This window comes from Rana temporaria, chromosome 6, assembly GCF_905171775.1.
Source record: "Rana temporaria chromosome 6, aRanTem1.1, whole genome shotgun sequence".
NCBI classification, from domain to species: domain Eukaryota; kingdom Metazoa; phylum Chordata; class Amphibia; order Anura; family Ranidae; genus Rana; species Rana temporaria.
In genome coordinates, this window is record NC_053494.1 from 153265692 (window position 1) to 153283918 (window position 18227).

The 18227-nt window shown below is 43.1% G+C and overlaps 1 protein-coding gene across 1 annotated transcript in view; it reads right to left on the reverse strand.

The window, feature by feature from the left end:
• Window positions 1–9758: 9758 nt before the first annotated feature.
• DUSP19 (dual specificity phosphatase 19) overlaps window positions 9759–18227 on the reverse strand; it is a 33801-nt gene continuing 25332 nt past the window's right edge. The window contains exon 4 of the mRNA XM_040357628.1: window positions 9759–10183. Within this exon, the coding sequence (XP_040213562.1) occupies window positions 9962–10183 (222 nt within the window). The 3' untranslated portion in view covers window positions 9759–9961. The remainder of the gene's footprint in view (window positions 10184–18227) is intronic.

Below are 18227 nucleotides of genomic sequence, written 5' to 3' on the forward strand. Positions count from 1 at the left end.
GGTCCAGCGGACTCAATGTCCACCGGCCTCCCACGATCATTCCCTGCAGATACAGAACAGGGATCTGCCATAGTAGACAAGGCAGATCTCCGTTCTGTCTGGACATGACACAGAGATCCTGTCTTTCTGCTATGCAGGAAGACGAATCTGTGTGTTGTATCAGGCAGCCCATCCCAACGCAATGCTAGAAACACACTGAGGGACCACATTAAATCCCTTTGATCGTCCCTGGTGTTAACCCCTTCCTTGCCAGTGTCATTAATACATTTTTAGCACCGATCACTGTAATAATGTAACTGGTCCAAAAAAAGTGTCAAAAATGTCAGCTAGGTGTCCGATCTGTCCGCCACAATGTTGCAGTTCTGCTAAAAGTCTCTGACCACCGCAATTACTAGTAAAAAAAAAAGAAAAAAAATGTCACAAATCGTTCCCCTATTTTGTAGACGCTATGGCCCAGATTCACGTAGCACTTACGCCGACGTATCTCGAGATACGCCACGTAAGTGTTAATGTGCGCCGTCATATCTCTGCGCCGTACCCATAGAACTAGATACGCCTGAAAATAGGCTTAATCCGACCGACGTAACTTTCCTCTATCGGCGTATCTTGGGCGCATATTTATGCTGGCCACCTCATTGCAAAAATGCAAATGAGGGAGATATGCCGATTCACGAACGTACTTGCGCACGTCGCAGTAGTATACGCTATTTACGTAAGGCGTACGTCCGGCGTAAAGTAATTCCACCTAAAGGAGGCGCATCCCATGCAAAGGTATGGACAACGGAACAGCCGGCGTATTTTACGTCATTTACGTAGGACTACGTGAATGGGGCTGGGCGTAGGTTACGTTCACGTCGTAGGCATTGAGCCGTCGTATCTTAGGGAATAAATTCAACGTGATTCTGAACATGCGCGCGAATGCGCCGTTCGTTCGGCCCATCATTTGCATGGGGTCAAGCTTCATTTAAATGGGTCACGCCCACTTCCTTCCTACTTTAAATTAGGCGGGCTTACGCCAGACAATTTACGTTACGCCGGCGCAACGTTGGGAGCGAGTGCTTTGTGAATACTGTTCTTGCCTCTCAATGTTACGTCGGCGTAGCACATATGAGATGCACTATGCCCGCACAAATTTACGCCGCTCTACGTGAATCCGGGCCTATAACTTTTGTGCAAACCAATCAATATACGCTTATTGTAGCAGAATACGTATTGTCTTTATGAAGAAATTTCGATTTTTTTTATTGGGTATGTTTTATAGCAGAAAGTAAAAAATATATATATTTTTTTTTTCTCAAAATTGTCTATTTTTGTTTATAGCGAAAAAACAAACAAACCCAGAGGTGATCAAATACACCAAAAGAAAGCTCTATTTGTGGGAACTGACATAAATTGTCAGTTAAAGTAATGCAGTGCCGTAATGCCAGAAATGGCCTGGTCAGGAAGGGGGTAAATCCTTCTGGGGCTGAAGTAGTTGCGAGGCAAGTACATGATTCACAATGTACTTGCCTGCTAAGTTACGGCGGCGTAGCCTAAAGCGGGCGGGCGTAAGGGTGCCTAATTCAAATTTCTCTAAGGGGGCGTGTTTTATGTTAATGGGGCTTGACCTGACGTTTTTGACGTTTTTTTCAACTGCGCATGCACCGGGCGCCTACATTTCCCAGTGTGCATTGCGGCTAAGTACGCCGCACGGGCCTATTGATTTCGACGTGGACGTAAACGACGTAAATCCCTATTCACGGACGACTTACGCAAACAATGTAAAAATTTCGAATTTCGACGCAGGAACGGTGGCCATACTTAACATTGGCTACGCCACCTAGGGCCCAGCTTTAACTTTAGGTGGCCTATCTCTTACGTAAACGGCGTAAAAGTACTGCGTCGGCCGGGCGTACGTTCGTGAATCGGCGTATCTACTAATTTACATATTCTACGCCGACCGCAATGGAAGCGCCACCTAGCGGCCAGCCTCAATATTGCAACCTAAGATAGGACGGCGCAAGCCGTCGTATCTTAGATATGTTTAAGCGTATCTCTGTTTGAGAATATACTTAAACATAGGTCGGCGCAGATTCTGAGTTAGGTCGGCGTATCTACTGATACGCCGGCCTAACTCTCTCTGAATCTACCTAAAAGTGTCCCACTCTAATCAGCTAATTAAGCCATAACACCTGCAAAGGGTTCCTGAGCCTTTAAATGGCCTCTCAGTCTGGTTCAGTAGGAATCACAATCATGGCAAAGACTGCTGACCTGACAGTTGTGCAGAAAATTTTTATTGACACTCATCTACCCTCAAAAGGTATTTGCTAAGGAAGTTGGATGTTCCCAAAGTGCTGTATCAAAGCACATTAATAGAAAGTTATGTGGAAGGGAAAAGTGCGGAGGAAAAAGGTGCACAAGCAGCAGAGATGACGCCAGCCTGGAGAGAATGGTCATTCTCAGAAAAGGCCATTGAAAAGTGTTGGGGACTTTCACAAGGAGTGGACTGAGGCTGGAGTCAGTGCATCAAGAGCCACCACACAGACAGATCCTGGATATGGGCTTCAAATGTCGTATTCCTCTTTTCAAGCCACTCCTGAACAACAAACAGCATCAGAAGAGTCTTACCTGGGCTAAAGAAACAGACCTGGTCTGTTTCTCAGGTGTCCAAAGTCCTCTTTTCCGATGAGAGCAAATTTTGCATCTCATTTGGAAACCAAGGACCCAGAGTATGGAGGAAGAATGGAGATCCACACACTGCAAGATGCTTGAAGTCCAGTGTGAAGTTTCCACAGTCTGTGTTGATTTGGGGAGCCATGTCATCTGCTGGTGTTGGTCCACTGCGCTTCATTAAGTCCGGGGTCAACGCAGCCGTACTTCATGCTTCCTTCCACAGACGAGCTCTATGGGGATGCTGACTTAATTTTCCAGCAGGACTTGGCACCTGCCAACAATGCCAAAAGCACAAAAACCTGATTCAATGACCGTGGGATTACTGAGCTTGATTGGCCAGCAAACTCGTCTGACCTGAACCCCATAGAGAATCTATGGGGCATTGCCAAGAGAAAGATGAGAGACATGAGACCGAACAATGCAGAAGAGCTGAAGGCCAATATTGAAGCATCCTGGTCTTTCATAACACTTCAGCAGTGCCACAGGCTGATAGCTTCCATGCCACTCCGCATTGAGGCAGTAATTGCTGCAAAAGGGGCCCAAACCAAGTATTGAGTACATATGCATGCTTATACATTTCAGAGGTCCGATATTGTTCTATGTACAAGCCTTGTTTTATTGATTGCATGTAATATTCTAATTTTCTGAGGTTGTGGATTTGGGGTTTTCATGAGCTGTAAGCCATAATCATCACAATTATGACAAATCACGGCTTGAACTATCTTGCTTTGCATGTAATGAGTCTATCTCATATATTAGTTTCACCTTTTAAGTTGCATTAGTAAAATAATGAACTTTTGCACGATATTAAAATTTTGGAGTTTCACCTGTATAATCTATATCATAAAAGAATAGAACCTGGACCATTCTCTGATTATATAGAATATACTGTATATAGCACCTTCATTAGTTCTCATAGTTTACTAATTTAACCAAAATAAGGACTTGTTTTAGCATATGTAAACTGCATTCAAACCCCACATGTGTGGTATCGCCTTGAACGTTAGAGCGAGATAAATAATTCTAGCACTAGACTTCCTCTGTAGCTCAAAACAGTAACTTGTAAACATTTTTAAAGCATTGCCTATGAAGATTTATAAATACTAAAGTTTGGCTGCATTCCACAAGTGTGCGCAATTTTAAAATGTGACATATTAGGTATCTATTTACTCTGCGCAACATCATCTTTCACATTATACAAAAAAATCAGGCCAACGTCAATTTTTGTTTTTTTCCCCCCAAAAAAAGCGAATACCGTGTCACATAAAAAGTTGCAATGACCACCATTTTATTCCCTAGGGTGTCTGCTAAAATATATATTTGGGGCCAGATCCATAGTGAGAGAACGCCGGTGTATCTACTGATATGCCGGCGTACTTTCAAATTTCCTGCGTCGTATATTTAGTTTGAATCCTCAAACCAAGATACGACGGCATCTTGGTTTGATCCGACAGGCGTACGGCTTCGTACGCCTTCGGATCGTAGATGCAATACTTCGGCGTCCGCTGGGTGGAGTTTGCGTCCTTTTCCTCGTCGGGTATGCAAATTAGCTATTTTCGGCGATCCACGAACGTACGCGCGGCCATCGCATTCTCTTACGTCGTCTCTAGTCGGCTTTTTCCGGCATATAGTTAAAGCTGCTTTTTTGCAGCGTATAGTTAGATTTGCCATGTTAAGTATGGCCGTCGTTCCTGCGTCGAAATTTGAAATTTTTTTTTTTTCGCAAGTCGTCCGTGAATTGGGATGGACGTAAGTCACGTCTAAGTTTAAAAAATGACGTCCTTGCGACGTCATTTCGCGCAATGCACGGTGGGAAATTTCGAAACGGAGCATGCGCAGTTCATTCGGCGCGGGGACGCGCTTCATTTAAATGAATCACGCCCCCTAATCGCCGATTTGAATTCCTGCCGCCAGAGATACACTACGCCGCCGTAACTTATGGCGCATTGCGGGCGGTATTAACCCTTTATCGGCCGCTAGCAGGGGTTAATACCGCCCCGCTAGCGGCCGAATCTCGCTGCAAATCCGACAGTATAGCGCCGCTATACCGCCACCGCGGCTCCCGCCCCAGTGTGAAAGGGGCCTGAGGCCGCGTACACATGGTCAGACAAAACCGATGAGAATGGACCGAGGTTCAGTTTCATCGGTCCAAACCGACCGTGTGTATAGCCCATCGGTCTGTTTTCCTTCGGTCCAAAATTTTAAAACATGCTTCAAAATCGAACCGATGGACCGCTGCCCGATCGGTCCAAACCGATGGTTAGTACAGAAAGCATCGGTTCAAAACCCGCGCATGCTTGGAAGCATTGAACTTCGTTTTATTCAGGACGTCGTATGTTTGACGTCACCGCGTTCTGACCCGATTTTTGGAACGATGGTGTGTACACACATCAGACCATCAGGCCACTTCAGCGGTGAACCGATGGAAATGGCCCGTCGAACCATTCTCATCAGTTTGGAACGACCGTGTGTACGCGGCCTTAGAGAGTTAGGTGCGATAGGTGCATGTGTGTAGTGAGAGGGTGTATACCAAGGATAACACTCCTTTTCTACTTTTTTTTTTCTCTTCCCATACTTCTTCTCCCCTCTCCTCCTTTATGGGAGGGATAAAGTTTTGTTCCTTTAATGCAAGAGACCTTATTCACCCTTTAAAAGATCACAAATTTAAAATGAATTTTATAAACAAAACATTTCATAACCTTTTGTCATATTATGCCGCGTACACACGATCAGTCCATCCGATGAGAACGGACCGATGGACCGGTTGCATCGGTTAACCGATGAAGCGGACTGATGGTCCGTCGCGCCTACACACCATCGGTTAAAAAAACGATCGTGTCAGAACGCGGTGACGTAAAACACAACGACGTGCTGAAAAAAACGAAGTTCAATGCTTCCAAGCATGCGTCGACTTGATTCTGAGCATGCGTAGATTTTTAACCGATGGTTGTGCCTACTAACGATCGTTTTTTTCCCATCGGTTAGGAATCCATCGGTTAAATTTAAAGCAAGTTGGCTTTTTTTTGACCGATGGTTAAATAACCTATGGTTCCCACACACGATCGGTTTTGACCGATGAAAATGGTCCATCAGACCGTTGTCCTCTGTTTAACCTATCGTGTGTACGAGGCCTTACATAGCTCCCAACTGTCCCCGATTTCGAGGTCCCTCTTTCCTCCTTATTTGTTTGGTCTGATTTAAATAGCTGCATATAAATTGCACTACATATAGTGCCTTGAAAAAGTATTCATACCCCTTGAAATGTTCCACATTTTGTCACGTTACGACCAAAAATATAAATTAATTTTATTGGGATTTTATGTGATAGACAATGGTCTACAAACTACAGCCCGGGGGCTGGATGTGGCCCTTTACTTGGGGCACTATTCCTCCTATTAAAACTGATACAGGGGCATTTTCAACTCCCACTGGCCACAGTCCGGCCCCCCAAAAGCCTCAAGGACAGTATACAGGCCCCTTGCTTAGAAAGTTTGGAGACCCCCTGTAATAGACCAACACAAAGTGGAACATAATAGTAAAGTGGAAGGGAAATATTAAATGGCTTTTAATTTTTTTAACATAAACATTTGTGAAAAGTGTGGCGTGCATTTGTATTCAGCCCCAATGAGTCAATACTTTGTAGAACCGCCTTTCACTGCAATTACAGCTGCAAGTCTTTGCCCGTTCTTCTTTGCAATATAGCTCAAGCTCTGTGATATTGGATGGACAGAGTTCACTCTGTAGAAAAAAGTAGGACAGATTGCATTTTTACACAGTGCCTTGTGACGTGCTACGACGCACAGCGAAGCGCTGAAGTTCATGGAGCTAAATGAAATGTAATTTTGTGACATTTCATTAAATAAAAAATGCAAATGTAAACAACTCAATGCATTTTAGCAATGCACACCAGCAGAGTATGAATGGGTCCTAAGTGCATTGCAAAAGCGTTTGAGACTATTAAATATTATAATATATGCTATATTTTTTATTTTTTCACCATATAACCTTTCTCTGCAAATGTATTATTTTATTCCAAGCTGTATAAAGATTATTAACCAGTTAATAACCGCCCTATAGACGATATACGTCTACAAGGCGGTTGCTTAACTCTGGGAGGACGTCCATGGACGTCCTCCCAGAATCGCGCTCCCGCGCGCCCTCTGGGGCGCGCACACGGGAATGTCTGTGACCTCTGGGTCCGCATTTCACGGTAAATCGCCGCTAATAGCGGCGGTTTACCACGTGATCGCTCCGTCCAATGACGGAGCGATCACTTGTAAACAAACCGGCGTCATGTGATGACGCCGGTTCCTCCCTCCCCTCTCTGTACCGAACGGTACAGTGTGAGAGGAGAGGGGGGGAGAGAGCGGATGCAGCAGCAGCTGCTGTGGGCTGGATCTGTGACACATGCAGTCACAGATCCAGCAAGCCATCCATCCCTGCTCAGCCATCCCATACCCATACTGTGCAATACTCTGCAATACCCCACAATACTCTGCAATACCCCACACTACTCTGCAATACCCCACACTACTCTGCAATACCCCACAATACTCTGCAATACCCCACAATACTCTGCAATACCCTACAATACCCTGCAACGTCACCTATGGGGATTTTTAAGTAGCAAAGTTTGGCGCCATTCCATGAGCGTGTGCAATTTTGAAGGGTGACATGTTGGGTATCTATTTACTCAGCGTAACTTCATCTTTCACATTTATGCAAAAGAATGAAGAAACAATGCTAAATTTGCTAAATTTTATAACAGAAACAAAGAAAAATTCATTTTTTTTACAGAATTTTCAGTCTTTTTTCTCTTATAGCGCAAAAAATTAAAAACCCAATGGTGATTAAATACCACCATAAGAAAGCTCTATTTACGTGAAAAAAGAACGAAAATTTCATTTGGGTACAGTGTTGTATGACTGAGTAATTGTCATTCAAATTGTGAGAGCACCAAAAGCTGAAAATTGGTCTGGTTATTAAGGGGGTTTACGTGCCCAGTGATCAAGTGGTTAAAGGAAAGATGTGGAATGCATGGTGAGATATTGATGTAATATGTAGTATAGAGTCAGTGCAGAAATCATCTTTATTTTTTAAAATGCATACCGACACTGTAATCAGCACTGTGTTTCACAGTTATATCGATAACAGCCTGCATTGAAGCTGCTTGGATTTGGGCCCCATCACTACTTGAGCAACTACATGCAAGTGGCCACAGGCAACTGCGGGAGCTGTCAAGCTGGGTCTTCTGGGGTCCCATTCCGGCACTCTCTGCTGTGTCTTTTCTCCAAGTGCCCCCATTGAAAGTCGATTGCTATGGGGCACTGGTGCAGGCACTTTCCCAAGCGAGACTGTGTGCTTCCATAGGCACACAAAGTATGCCTTGGCCCCACACCTTTCTCTCTCCCTACAGGATTTGATTGACAGTACAAGGAGCTAATGGCTCCTGCTTCTATGATAGCCTCCCATGACTACAGGAAGAGGAGAGAAGAGCTACTGCAGACAGGACAGTGCTGGATCGAGAGGAGGAGACTTGGGTAAGTGGGGGCTGGGAGAAGATACCAATAAAAGTTTTTTTTACCATAATGCAGAGGATGCATTACATTACTTTTGCCTTTAGAACCGCTTAATAGTCAGGGAAATTAAAGTGTCATTACACCCACATCATAAAAACTATCAATAAATGTTGTATTACTTGCTGTTCATACTCACTCAGTCATTATGAAGTTCATTTCTGGATTCTGCAAAAAACCTGGTTGATCCTGCTGTTCTCTATCTCTTTTTTCTGTTCATGTCCCCAATTCAGCTAGTGATTTTGCAGAGCTTTGTTGGCAGCTCTGCACATGCTCAATTTTCAGTGAGTTACTATGCTGAGAATTTCCTCCCTATCACATCTGAGCAGCCCATGTGACTAAAAGAGTCATACATGTGGGCATATACACAGTGGAAAATGGCAGCCCACTCCCTCCCTTCTCCCCCATGCCCACTAACCAGCTAAACACAATGGAGCAGATCCACATACATCTGCGTGGGCGCAGCGTATGTGAGATACGTTACGCCGCTATAACTTACTTTTCTTTGAATCCTGAAAGAATTTGCGCCGTAAGTTACGGCGGCGTAGTGTATCTCTCGCGGCGTAAGGGTGCGGAATTCAAATTGGGCGGGTAGGGGGCGTGTTTCATTTAAATGAAGCGCGTCGAACGAACTGCGCATGCCTTGTCCGTCAAAACTCCCAGGGTGCATTGCTCCAAATGACGACGCAAGGACGTCATTGTTTTCGACGTGAACGTAAATGGCGTCCAGCCCCATTCACGGACGACTTACGCAAACTACGTAAAATTTTCAAAATTAAATGCGGGAACGACGGCCATACTTAACATTGAGTACGCCACCAGATAGCAGCTTTAACTATACGCCAGAAAAAGCCGAACGGAAACAACGTAAAAAAATGCGACGGCCGCTCGTACGTTCGTGGATCGTTGGAAATAGCTAATTTGCATACTCGACGCGGATTACGACGAGAACGCCACCTAGAGGACGTCGAAAAATTGCATCTAAGATCTGAAGGCGTACGAAGACGTACGCCTGTCGGATCTAACCCAGATGCCGTCGTATCTTGTTTTGAGGATTCAAAACAAAGATACGACGCGGGAATTTTGAAATTACGCCGGCGTATCAATAGATACGCCGGCATACTTTCTTTGTGGATCTACCCCAATGGGTGGGGGGGTTAAATATAGATTGGTGGAGGCTTCACCTCCCTGTTATTCTAAGACAGGCTGTGACTGGCAGAAATTCGCCCACACCATGTTATTGCCAAAAAATTATAAAGATTTGATATATATATATAATTTATCATAATTTAAAACAGTTTATTGATATTCCTTTTTACTCTGTATTCCAAAGGCTGTTTTTTTATTTTAAATATGTGACCAGCAGCAGAGGACTAGAGGCTCTTCCTGCTTATGTTTCCCTGCAGACAGGCTGGAAAAGAGCTGGGTCATGTGACAGTTGTATAACCATTATAGGAAAACGATACTTGGATGGGTTTTTCTTAATAAAATAATTACAGTGCCATCATCCACATACAGAAATAGGGACAATGGAAATTAAACTGTGTGTTTAGTATCACTTTAAATATAACATGGTACTGACTGCTGCAAGTTACATAAAGTACTCAGGCCTTATTGGAGTTTTTATGTTCAGATAAATAAAACACTGCATTTCAATTGACACCTGGAATTCAACTCTTTCTATAAGAAGTGCAACCATGGATAAGCAGTAGGAGACGGAAAACACAGTTTTGTCAGTCTGTCTTTTCATGTATATCTGTCTGTCTTCTTATAATGTCTTGATACTTGTGGAGCTGTTCCATAAATCCAGGGTTGGGGCAAGCTGCGGGTCTGGCATTTTTTACAATTGAAAAGGCTCTGGCAAAATTCAGTTTATCGTGATACATCAAATAACCAATAATTATTGCTGGAGCGCGAGACACGCCTGCATTACAGTGGACAAGCACCACTCCATCCTGCCAAAATAAAATAAAAGTAAAGAGTTATATAACATTGCATGTACAAATGATTCCTTTAGCATACCAAAACACTTCTTAACCACTTCATCTGTCACACCTGTTCACCCCCTATGGACCGGAGCAATTTTTACATTTATGCAATAGACCTGTTTATTCGGCAATAACTTTGGGCCTAATCCACAAAAGGGATACGCCGGCGTATCTACTGATACGCCGTCGTATCCCTGTTTCTATCTATGGAACTGATCCACAGAATCAGTTTCACATAGATAGGCAGAAGATCCGACATGTGTAAGGGACTTACACTGTCGGATCTTAGGATGCAATACCTCGGCCGCCGCTGGGGGCATTTCTCATCGAAATGCCGCTTCGGGTATGCAAATTAGCACTTACGGAGATCCACGAAGCTTTTACGCTTCGTTTTTTCTCCGTAAGTATTAGTTTGCCGTCGCAAAATTAGGGCTGCTTTTACAAAGTTTAAAGTTAGTACACCATGTAAAAGTAGACCCTTCTTTCCCGCGACGCTGTCAAATTTCTTTTTACATTTTTTTTTTCCCCGCCGCATCTCTTTTTTTTCCCGACGCAACTTTTTTTACCCGCCGCGATTCACAAAACTCGGCGTAACGTAAAACCGCGCAAAGCACGTCGGGAAAATCGTGTCGGGAGCATGCGCAGTACGTCCGGCACGGGAGCGCGACTAATTTAAATGGGACTCACCCCATTAGATTAGGAACGCCTTGCGCCGGACGGATTTAAGTTACACCGCTCCAAATTTCTAGGCAAGTGCTTTGTGGATCGGGCACTTAGGTAGAGATTTTGCGGCGGTGTAACTTAAATGGGAAAAATTACGTTGCACCGGGTTTTTGTGGATTAGGCCCTTTGTCATTACTAAATAATATTAATAGGTAATACATATATTGTTTTTTTAAGGACATATATGGCTTTTTTTCACAATGTTGTCTTGCAACAATGATTTTTTTCCCAATCCTTAGACAATAAAATGAAACAAACCTAAACAAAACGCAATTTTTTTTTAGCACTGTTACTTTAAAAATAGTGTTATTGCAAATGAAATGTGTCTATTTTATTCCGCACTTTGTCCTGTTTAAAATTACCGTACTTGAAAATTAGGATTCTGGTACAAAGTGTTGCAAAGTTTTTTACAAATGAAATAAAGTGTTTATTATGTTAAATATGTAAAAATATTAACAAATCAAATACAACATAGTTTACATATTCAAAGATAATAAAATAGAAATAGCATGAAAAATAAATTGTTGATGATAGGAGACTAAGGAGTTAATTAGGGCTGATTAAAGTAAACTAAAGAGGGTAAAATAGAAACATATTATTACAAAAAAATTTTTTTTTTACTTTTTAGGTTGCTTTAACTGACATTATCTAAGTACGGTAGTTAATTTCTTTGTTTGGCAGATAAATGAAAAGAAAGATACAAATGTAACAATATGTTACTTTGTGTGGTCTGCAGCAGTGTTGTTTATAAACATTGATTCCGATTGCTTTTATGAAAGCTAGAGCTGTCAACTTCTTCTCTTGAGTATACTGTAATGCTGCCTTTGATTAGTCACAGACAACCATTAGGGTATACTGGAGGGGGCGGGGTCCCAGAAGCAGAGCAGACAGACTGGATGTGCTACACACACCCTGTTTACAATGGTGAAGCTTTTTTGGACGTGTGTAGCATGCCCAAAGTCTGCATCTTACTTTAGGTAAGAAATCAGCATTTGGCAAACAGGGAGGATTTTAATGCAACTTTTAGGCGATCCCTGAAAACTTTTCTCTTCATAGAAGCCTATCCTGTCCTCACCTAAAAACTGTACTTTTTTGTTTTCCTTCATCAACTCATCCCCCACAGCTATTACCTTTTTGTATCACCCCTCCCTCTTAGATTGTAAGCTCTAAAGAGCAAGGCCCTCTAATTCCTTCTGCATTGAATTGTATTGTTATTGTACTGTCTGCCCTAACATTGTTAAGCACTGCACAAACTATTGGAGATATACTATGTCTTTCCTACATTAAAGTTCCATTAACTGCCTGTATTCCCTGTACACTGAGCTGTACATTTGCAGGTCAGAGTACAAATTTCAGCAATGCCAAGATTAATGAACATGCTTGGGAGTGATGTCATCATGGTCAGACCAATGCAAAATCGATATTTAGAAGATGATCCACTCAAAGAGGACTGCGGCCAATCAGGAGCACCGGGACACCACAGCGCTGAAGAGAAGTTCCACTTTAACCCCTTTCTACCAGCAGGAGGGGCCCTTTAAGGTAGTCTTAAAGGGGTTGTAAAGGCAGAAGGTTTTTTTATCTTAAGGCATTTTATGCATTAGGATAAAAAGCCTTCTGTGTGCAGCAGCCCCTCTAATACTTACCTGAGCCCCATCTCTGTCCGGCGATGCCTCAGCCATCCGGAAACCCTCTCTCCTGATTGGCTGAGACACAGCAGTAATGCCATTGGCTCACGCTGCTGTCAATCAAACTCAGTTAGCCAATCAGGAGAGAGAGGGGCCAGGGCCGAACAGCAGCTCCATGTCTACATGGATACACAAAACTGCAGCTCAGGTGCCCCCATAGCAAGCTGCTTGCTGTGGGGGCACTCAACAAGAGGGAGGGGCCAGGAGCTCCAGCCAGGGATCTGAGAAGAGGAGGATCTGGACGTCCCTGTGCAAAACCAACTACACAGAGCAGGTACAGTAAGTATAACATGTTTGTTATTTTCATAGAAAAAAAAAATGAGACTTTACAATCCCTTTAATGCCAGAGCTTCCAGATCATGTGATTACTGTGGCTGGCTGTCACATATTGGGAGCCCTTCCTACCGCCCCTGAACATACAGTGTAACTGGGAACTGTTGATGACAGCACGATCAATACTGGGGACACATGATTAAGCAAAAATCGATCATAGAACTGTGACATGGAAATTGATGTTAGCTGGTTAACATATCATGCTGGCCCAGGACCCACAGTTTGAACAGTAAAGCCCAGAATAGATGGGGGCTGGGGGGTTATCTTCCAGTGCCAGTGAAAGCGATTGGGCAGCTTTATAGGAAGTCACCAGGAAGTCGACAGATGGCAGCAGTCTGGAGTGTGTGTAAAAACTGCCATTGTCACTAATGTAAGCACAAGAAGCATAAGGGACAGCTGTAGCCAACGCATTTCACGCCCTCACTGGTGCTTAGTCATATGAATAAGCACCAGTGAGGGTATTAAACGCGTAGTTACAGCTGTCCCTTATGCTTCTTGTGCTGTATGGACTGTCTTTTATACTAATAAAGGTGATTGCATAGGAATGCGACTATCTTGAATTTCTTTACTATGTGATCATTGCATGCGGAGCCAGCACCCTTTCTACATCCAGGGGAGGTCAGTAGCGAGATTGCAATCTGGAGCAGTATATTATCTATACCTTAAAATAAATGTTAATAAAAAAATACTATATGACATCGGTGTGGATTAAAATAAAAATGTATACAGTAGATAAGCAAAAGAGTTTGTTAAAGAAAATAGGCTTGCCATCTATTACATTCATTTATTTTGTGCTTTAATGAGACAAACGATGCAATTCAATATGAATGGTTTGTATGCTGCTTGACAACATCAAACTTCCATGAATGAGGAATCAACAAGCCAGGTATTTTATATAGCTGTACTGAGTGATATAATTACTCAATGCTTTTCATTATGTCCATACATGTATACAAAACGGAAAAGTTGGAAGCGTTAACAGGTCTAAGTAACCCGAGAGAGGTCATTATGCAAAGCAGGACTCAGATGGCCTGTAAATTATTCTTCACATGGGAAGAGGATACTACACCTAACAAAGAGCAGTGCAATTGAATCTTCCAAGATGTTAATCTATGATAAATAATCCACATTGGATCCAGTGAGAAGTTAATCCCATATAAAGTTGGGCAATCTGCCCACAACCCTTGCTAGTGATGAGATGATTATTAAGGTCTTTTCGGGGTTACAGCAAAGGTTATATAGTATATACTGTAGTATTGGCTATGTACAGTGTGTAGCATAGAGAGCTATGCGAAGGCTAATGCCGGGTACAGACGAGAGGATTGATCCGCGGATACGGTCCGCCGGACCGTATCCGCGGATAAATCCTCTCGAGGATTTCCCCGGATTTGGATCCGATGGAGTGTACTCACCATCGGATCAAAATCCGCGCCGAAATCCCTTTGCGATGACGTGTCGCGCCGTCGCCGCGATGATGACGCTGTCATATAAGGATACCCACGCATGCGTCGAATCATTACGACGCCTGCGAGGGAGGGAATCGGACGGATCGATCCGGTGAGTCTGTACAGACCACCGGATCGATCCGCTGAAGCCGATTCCAGCGGATAGATTTCTTAGCATGCTAAGAAATTTTTATCTGCTGGAAAACAGTGGGGGCAGAAAAAAATCCGCGGAAAAAGATCCGCTGGGATGTACACACCAGCGGATCTATCCGCTGGAACTGATCCGCAGATCAATTCCAGCAGATAGATCCTCTCGTGTGTACGGGGCCTAACAGCAACAACAGCAACAAAAGTATAACTATAATCAGGATTTTTTTTCAGGGGGAACTTGGGGGAACTCAGGGCCAGATTCATGTACCTGCACTGCGGCGTAACGTAACTCATTTACGTTACACCGCCGCAACTTTTCAGCGCAAGTGCCTGATTCACCAAGCACTTGCGTGTAAACTTACGGCAGTGTAACATAAAGCCGTCCGGCGCAAGCCCGTCTAATTCAAATGGGGCGTGTACCATTTAAATTAGGCGCGCTCCCGCGCCGAACGTTCTGCGCATGCTCCGTGTGAAAATTTCCCGCCGTGCTTTGCGCAAAATAACGGCGCCCCGACGTGTTTTTGGAACGGCGACGTGCGTAACGTACTTTCGTATTTCCGGACGTCTTACGCAAAAACAAAAAAAAATTGAAATTCGACGCGGGAACGACGGCCATACTTTAACATGGCTGGTCTAAATCTAATGCCGCGTACACACCATCACTTTATGTGATGAAAAAAAATGAAGTTTTTAAAAACGTCACTTTAATTGACGGTGTGTGGGGGAAAACGTCGTTTTATGTCTTCTAAAAAACGACCAAAAAAAATTGAAGCATGCTTCAATTTTATGTGTCGTTTTTCAAAACATCAACTTTTACTTCACAGAAATTGACCGTGTGTAGTAAAAAAACGTCGTTTAAAACGACGTTTTTTCACCCGCACATGCCCAGAAGCTACTTATGAAGCGAGCTTCAATGGAAAAAGTGGTGAGAACGTAACCTCGCTTTGCTAGAACATTGTGAAAAAACGATGGTGTGTAGGCAACTTCGTCTTTGAAAATTGAAGTTTCAAAAACGTCATTTTTTACTTCACAGAAAATTTCGTTTTTTTTCATCACATAAAGTGATGGTGTGTACGCGGCATAAGCCATGAAATAGCAGGCTTAAGATTGCGACGGGAAAAACCGACTAGCGACGACGTAAGAGTATGCGACGAACGCGTGTACCTTCGTGGATCGCCGTAAACAGCTAATTTGCATACCCGACGCTGGAAAACGACGCAAACTCCACCCAGTGGCTGCCGGAGAATTACACCTACGATCCGAAGGCTTACGAAGCCGTATGCCTGTCGGATCTATGCCAAAATCTGTCGTATCTTGGTTTGAGGATTCCAAATCAAGATACGACGCGGCAAATTTGAAAATACGCCGGCGTATCAGTAGATACGCCGGCGTATTTCTGCTGTGAATCTGGTTCTCAGTTCCACCACCTCTGGCTCAAACCTTTTGGTGCCTGTTCACCACAATCACCTGTAAACACAGAAGTCTGGTTTCTGTGTTTACAAGTGACAGTTTTGTAACCCCTTGAACTCTGCACTCTGTATGTAATGCAATTCTGGTATTTAATGCCCCTTTAATACCCTTCTACTGTTTGTGAAATCTGAACAAGTCGTGGTTAAGTTCCTGCATCTATTTTCTGAGAAAAAAAGCTCTGACTATAATATTTGTGGGAAACCTACACCCTAAAATGTTGTGCATTACAAAAAACAAAGCAAACACATGTATGGAGAATTAAAGAACTACGGTACTTTAGGTTAGAGGCAGATCATCCACAAGGCAACCTATACAGGAGCCTATCCATAGACAAAATTCGCAGGCAACCCGGTTTGTTCCAAATTCCAAATTCTTTATTAGGATACATTAAAAGTGGCAGAAAATAGCTATTAACCACTTAACCCCCGGACCATATTGCTGGTCAAAGACCAGAGCACTTTTTGCGATTCGGCACTGCGTCGCTTTAACTGACAATTGCACAGTCGTGCGACGTGGCTCCCAAACAAAATTGGCGTCCTTTTTTCCCCACAAATAGAGCTTTCTTTTGGTGGTATTTGATCACCTCTGCGGTTTTTAGTTTTTGCGCTATAAACAAAAATAGAGCAACAATTTTGAAAAAAATGAATATTTTTTACTTTTTGCTATAATAAATATCCCCCCAAAAATATATATAAAAAAAACATTTTTTTCCATAGTTTAGGCCGATACGTATTCTTCTACCTATTTTTCGTAAAAAAAATAAAAAATTTGCAATAAGCGTTTATTGATTGGTTTGCGCAAAAGTTATAGCGTTTACAAAATAGGGGGTATTTTATGGCATTTTTATATAATATTTTTTTTTTACTAGTAATGGCGGCGATCAGCGATTTTTTTTCCCATACTGTGACATTATGGCGGACACTTCGGACACTTTTGACACATTTTTGGGACCATTGGCATTTTTATAGCGATCAGTGCTATAAAATGCATTGGATTACTATAAAAATGCCACTGGCAGTGAAGGGGTTAACACTAGGGGGCGGGGAAGGGGTTAGGTATATTGCCTGGGTGTGTTCTAACTGTAGGGGGGGTGGACTGACATGGGGAAATGACTGATCTTCTGTTCATACACTGCTCTCTCTTCATATGTAGGGCGATTGGTCTTGTGTCTATTTGCTAATAGCCAGTAATGGGTGTAGACAGGGCCGCCATCAGGAATTATGGGGCCCCTTACACAGCTTCAGGCATGGGCCCCCTGGAGCAGAGAAGCGGGGGGGGCTGCCGCAAATTCAGAAGCGGGGGCTTTGGGCCCCTTACAAAAAAAAATTAAATAAAAAAAAAATATATATATATACATAAAATTTTTTAAAAAAAGAGGGATAGCCATCCGGGCCCCTGGGGACCTCCAAGCCCCTTACAGGTGTACTGTCTGTACCCCCCTGATGGCGGCTCTGGGTGTAAAACGTAGTAGACCTAATAAGTCCACTCTATGGCATATTAGTGCCTCCTCATCAGTGTCACCTAATCAGTGCCGCCTCATTAGCGTACATCAGTGAAGGAAAAGTATTACTTATTTACAAAATTTACTGACAGAAACTAGAAAAACTTTTTTTTTTTTGGTATTTTTTTCATTTTTTTTGATTAAATTTCACCAAAAGAAAGCTCTATTTGTGGGAAGAAAATCATAAAAATTTAATTTGGGTACAGCGTTGCATGACATCGCTGAGAGCTGAAAATTGGCCTAGGCAGAAGGGGGTTAAAAGTGTCCAGTATTGAAGCGGTTAAAGGGGTTGTAAATGTAAAAAAAAAAAAATTCCCTAAATAGCTTCCTTTACCTTAGTTCAGTCCTCCTTCACTTACCTCATCCTTCAATTTTGCTTTTAAATGTCCTTATTTCTTCTGAGAAATCCTCACTTCCTGTTCTTCTGTCTGTAACTACACACAGTAATGCGTGGAGAAAGCCTCTTGAGGGGGGAGGGGACGAGCAGGAGTGTCAGGACGCCCACTAACACACAGCTCCTTTCTCTATCTGCAAAGTAGAGAGTGTCCTGACTTGCCTGCTCGTCCCCTCCCCCCTTAAGAGGCTATCTCCACACCAGGGAGAAATCCTTGCATTACTGTGGTGAGTTACAGACAGAAGAACAGGAAGTGAGGATTTCTCAGAAGAAATAAGGACATTTAAAAGCAAAATGGAAGGATGAGGTA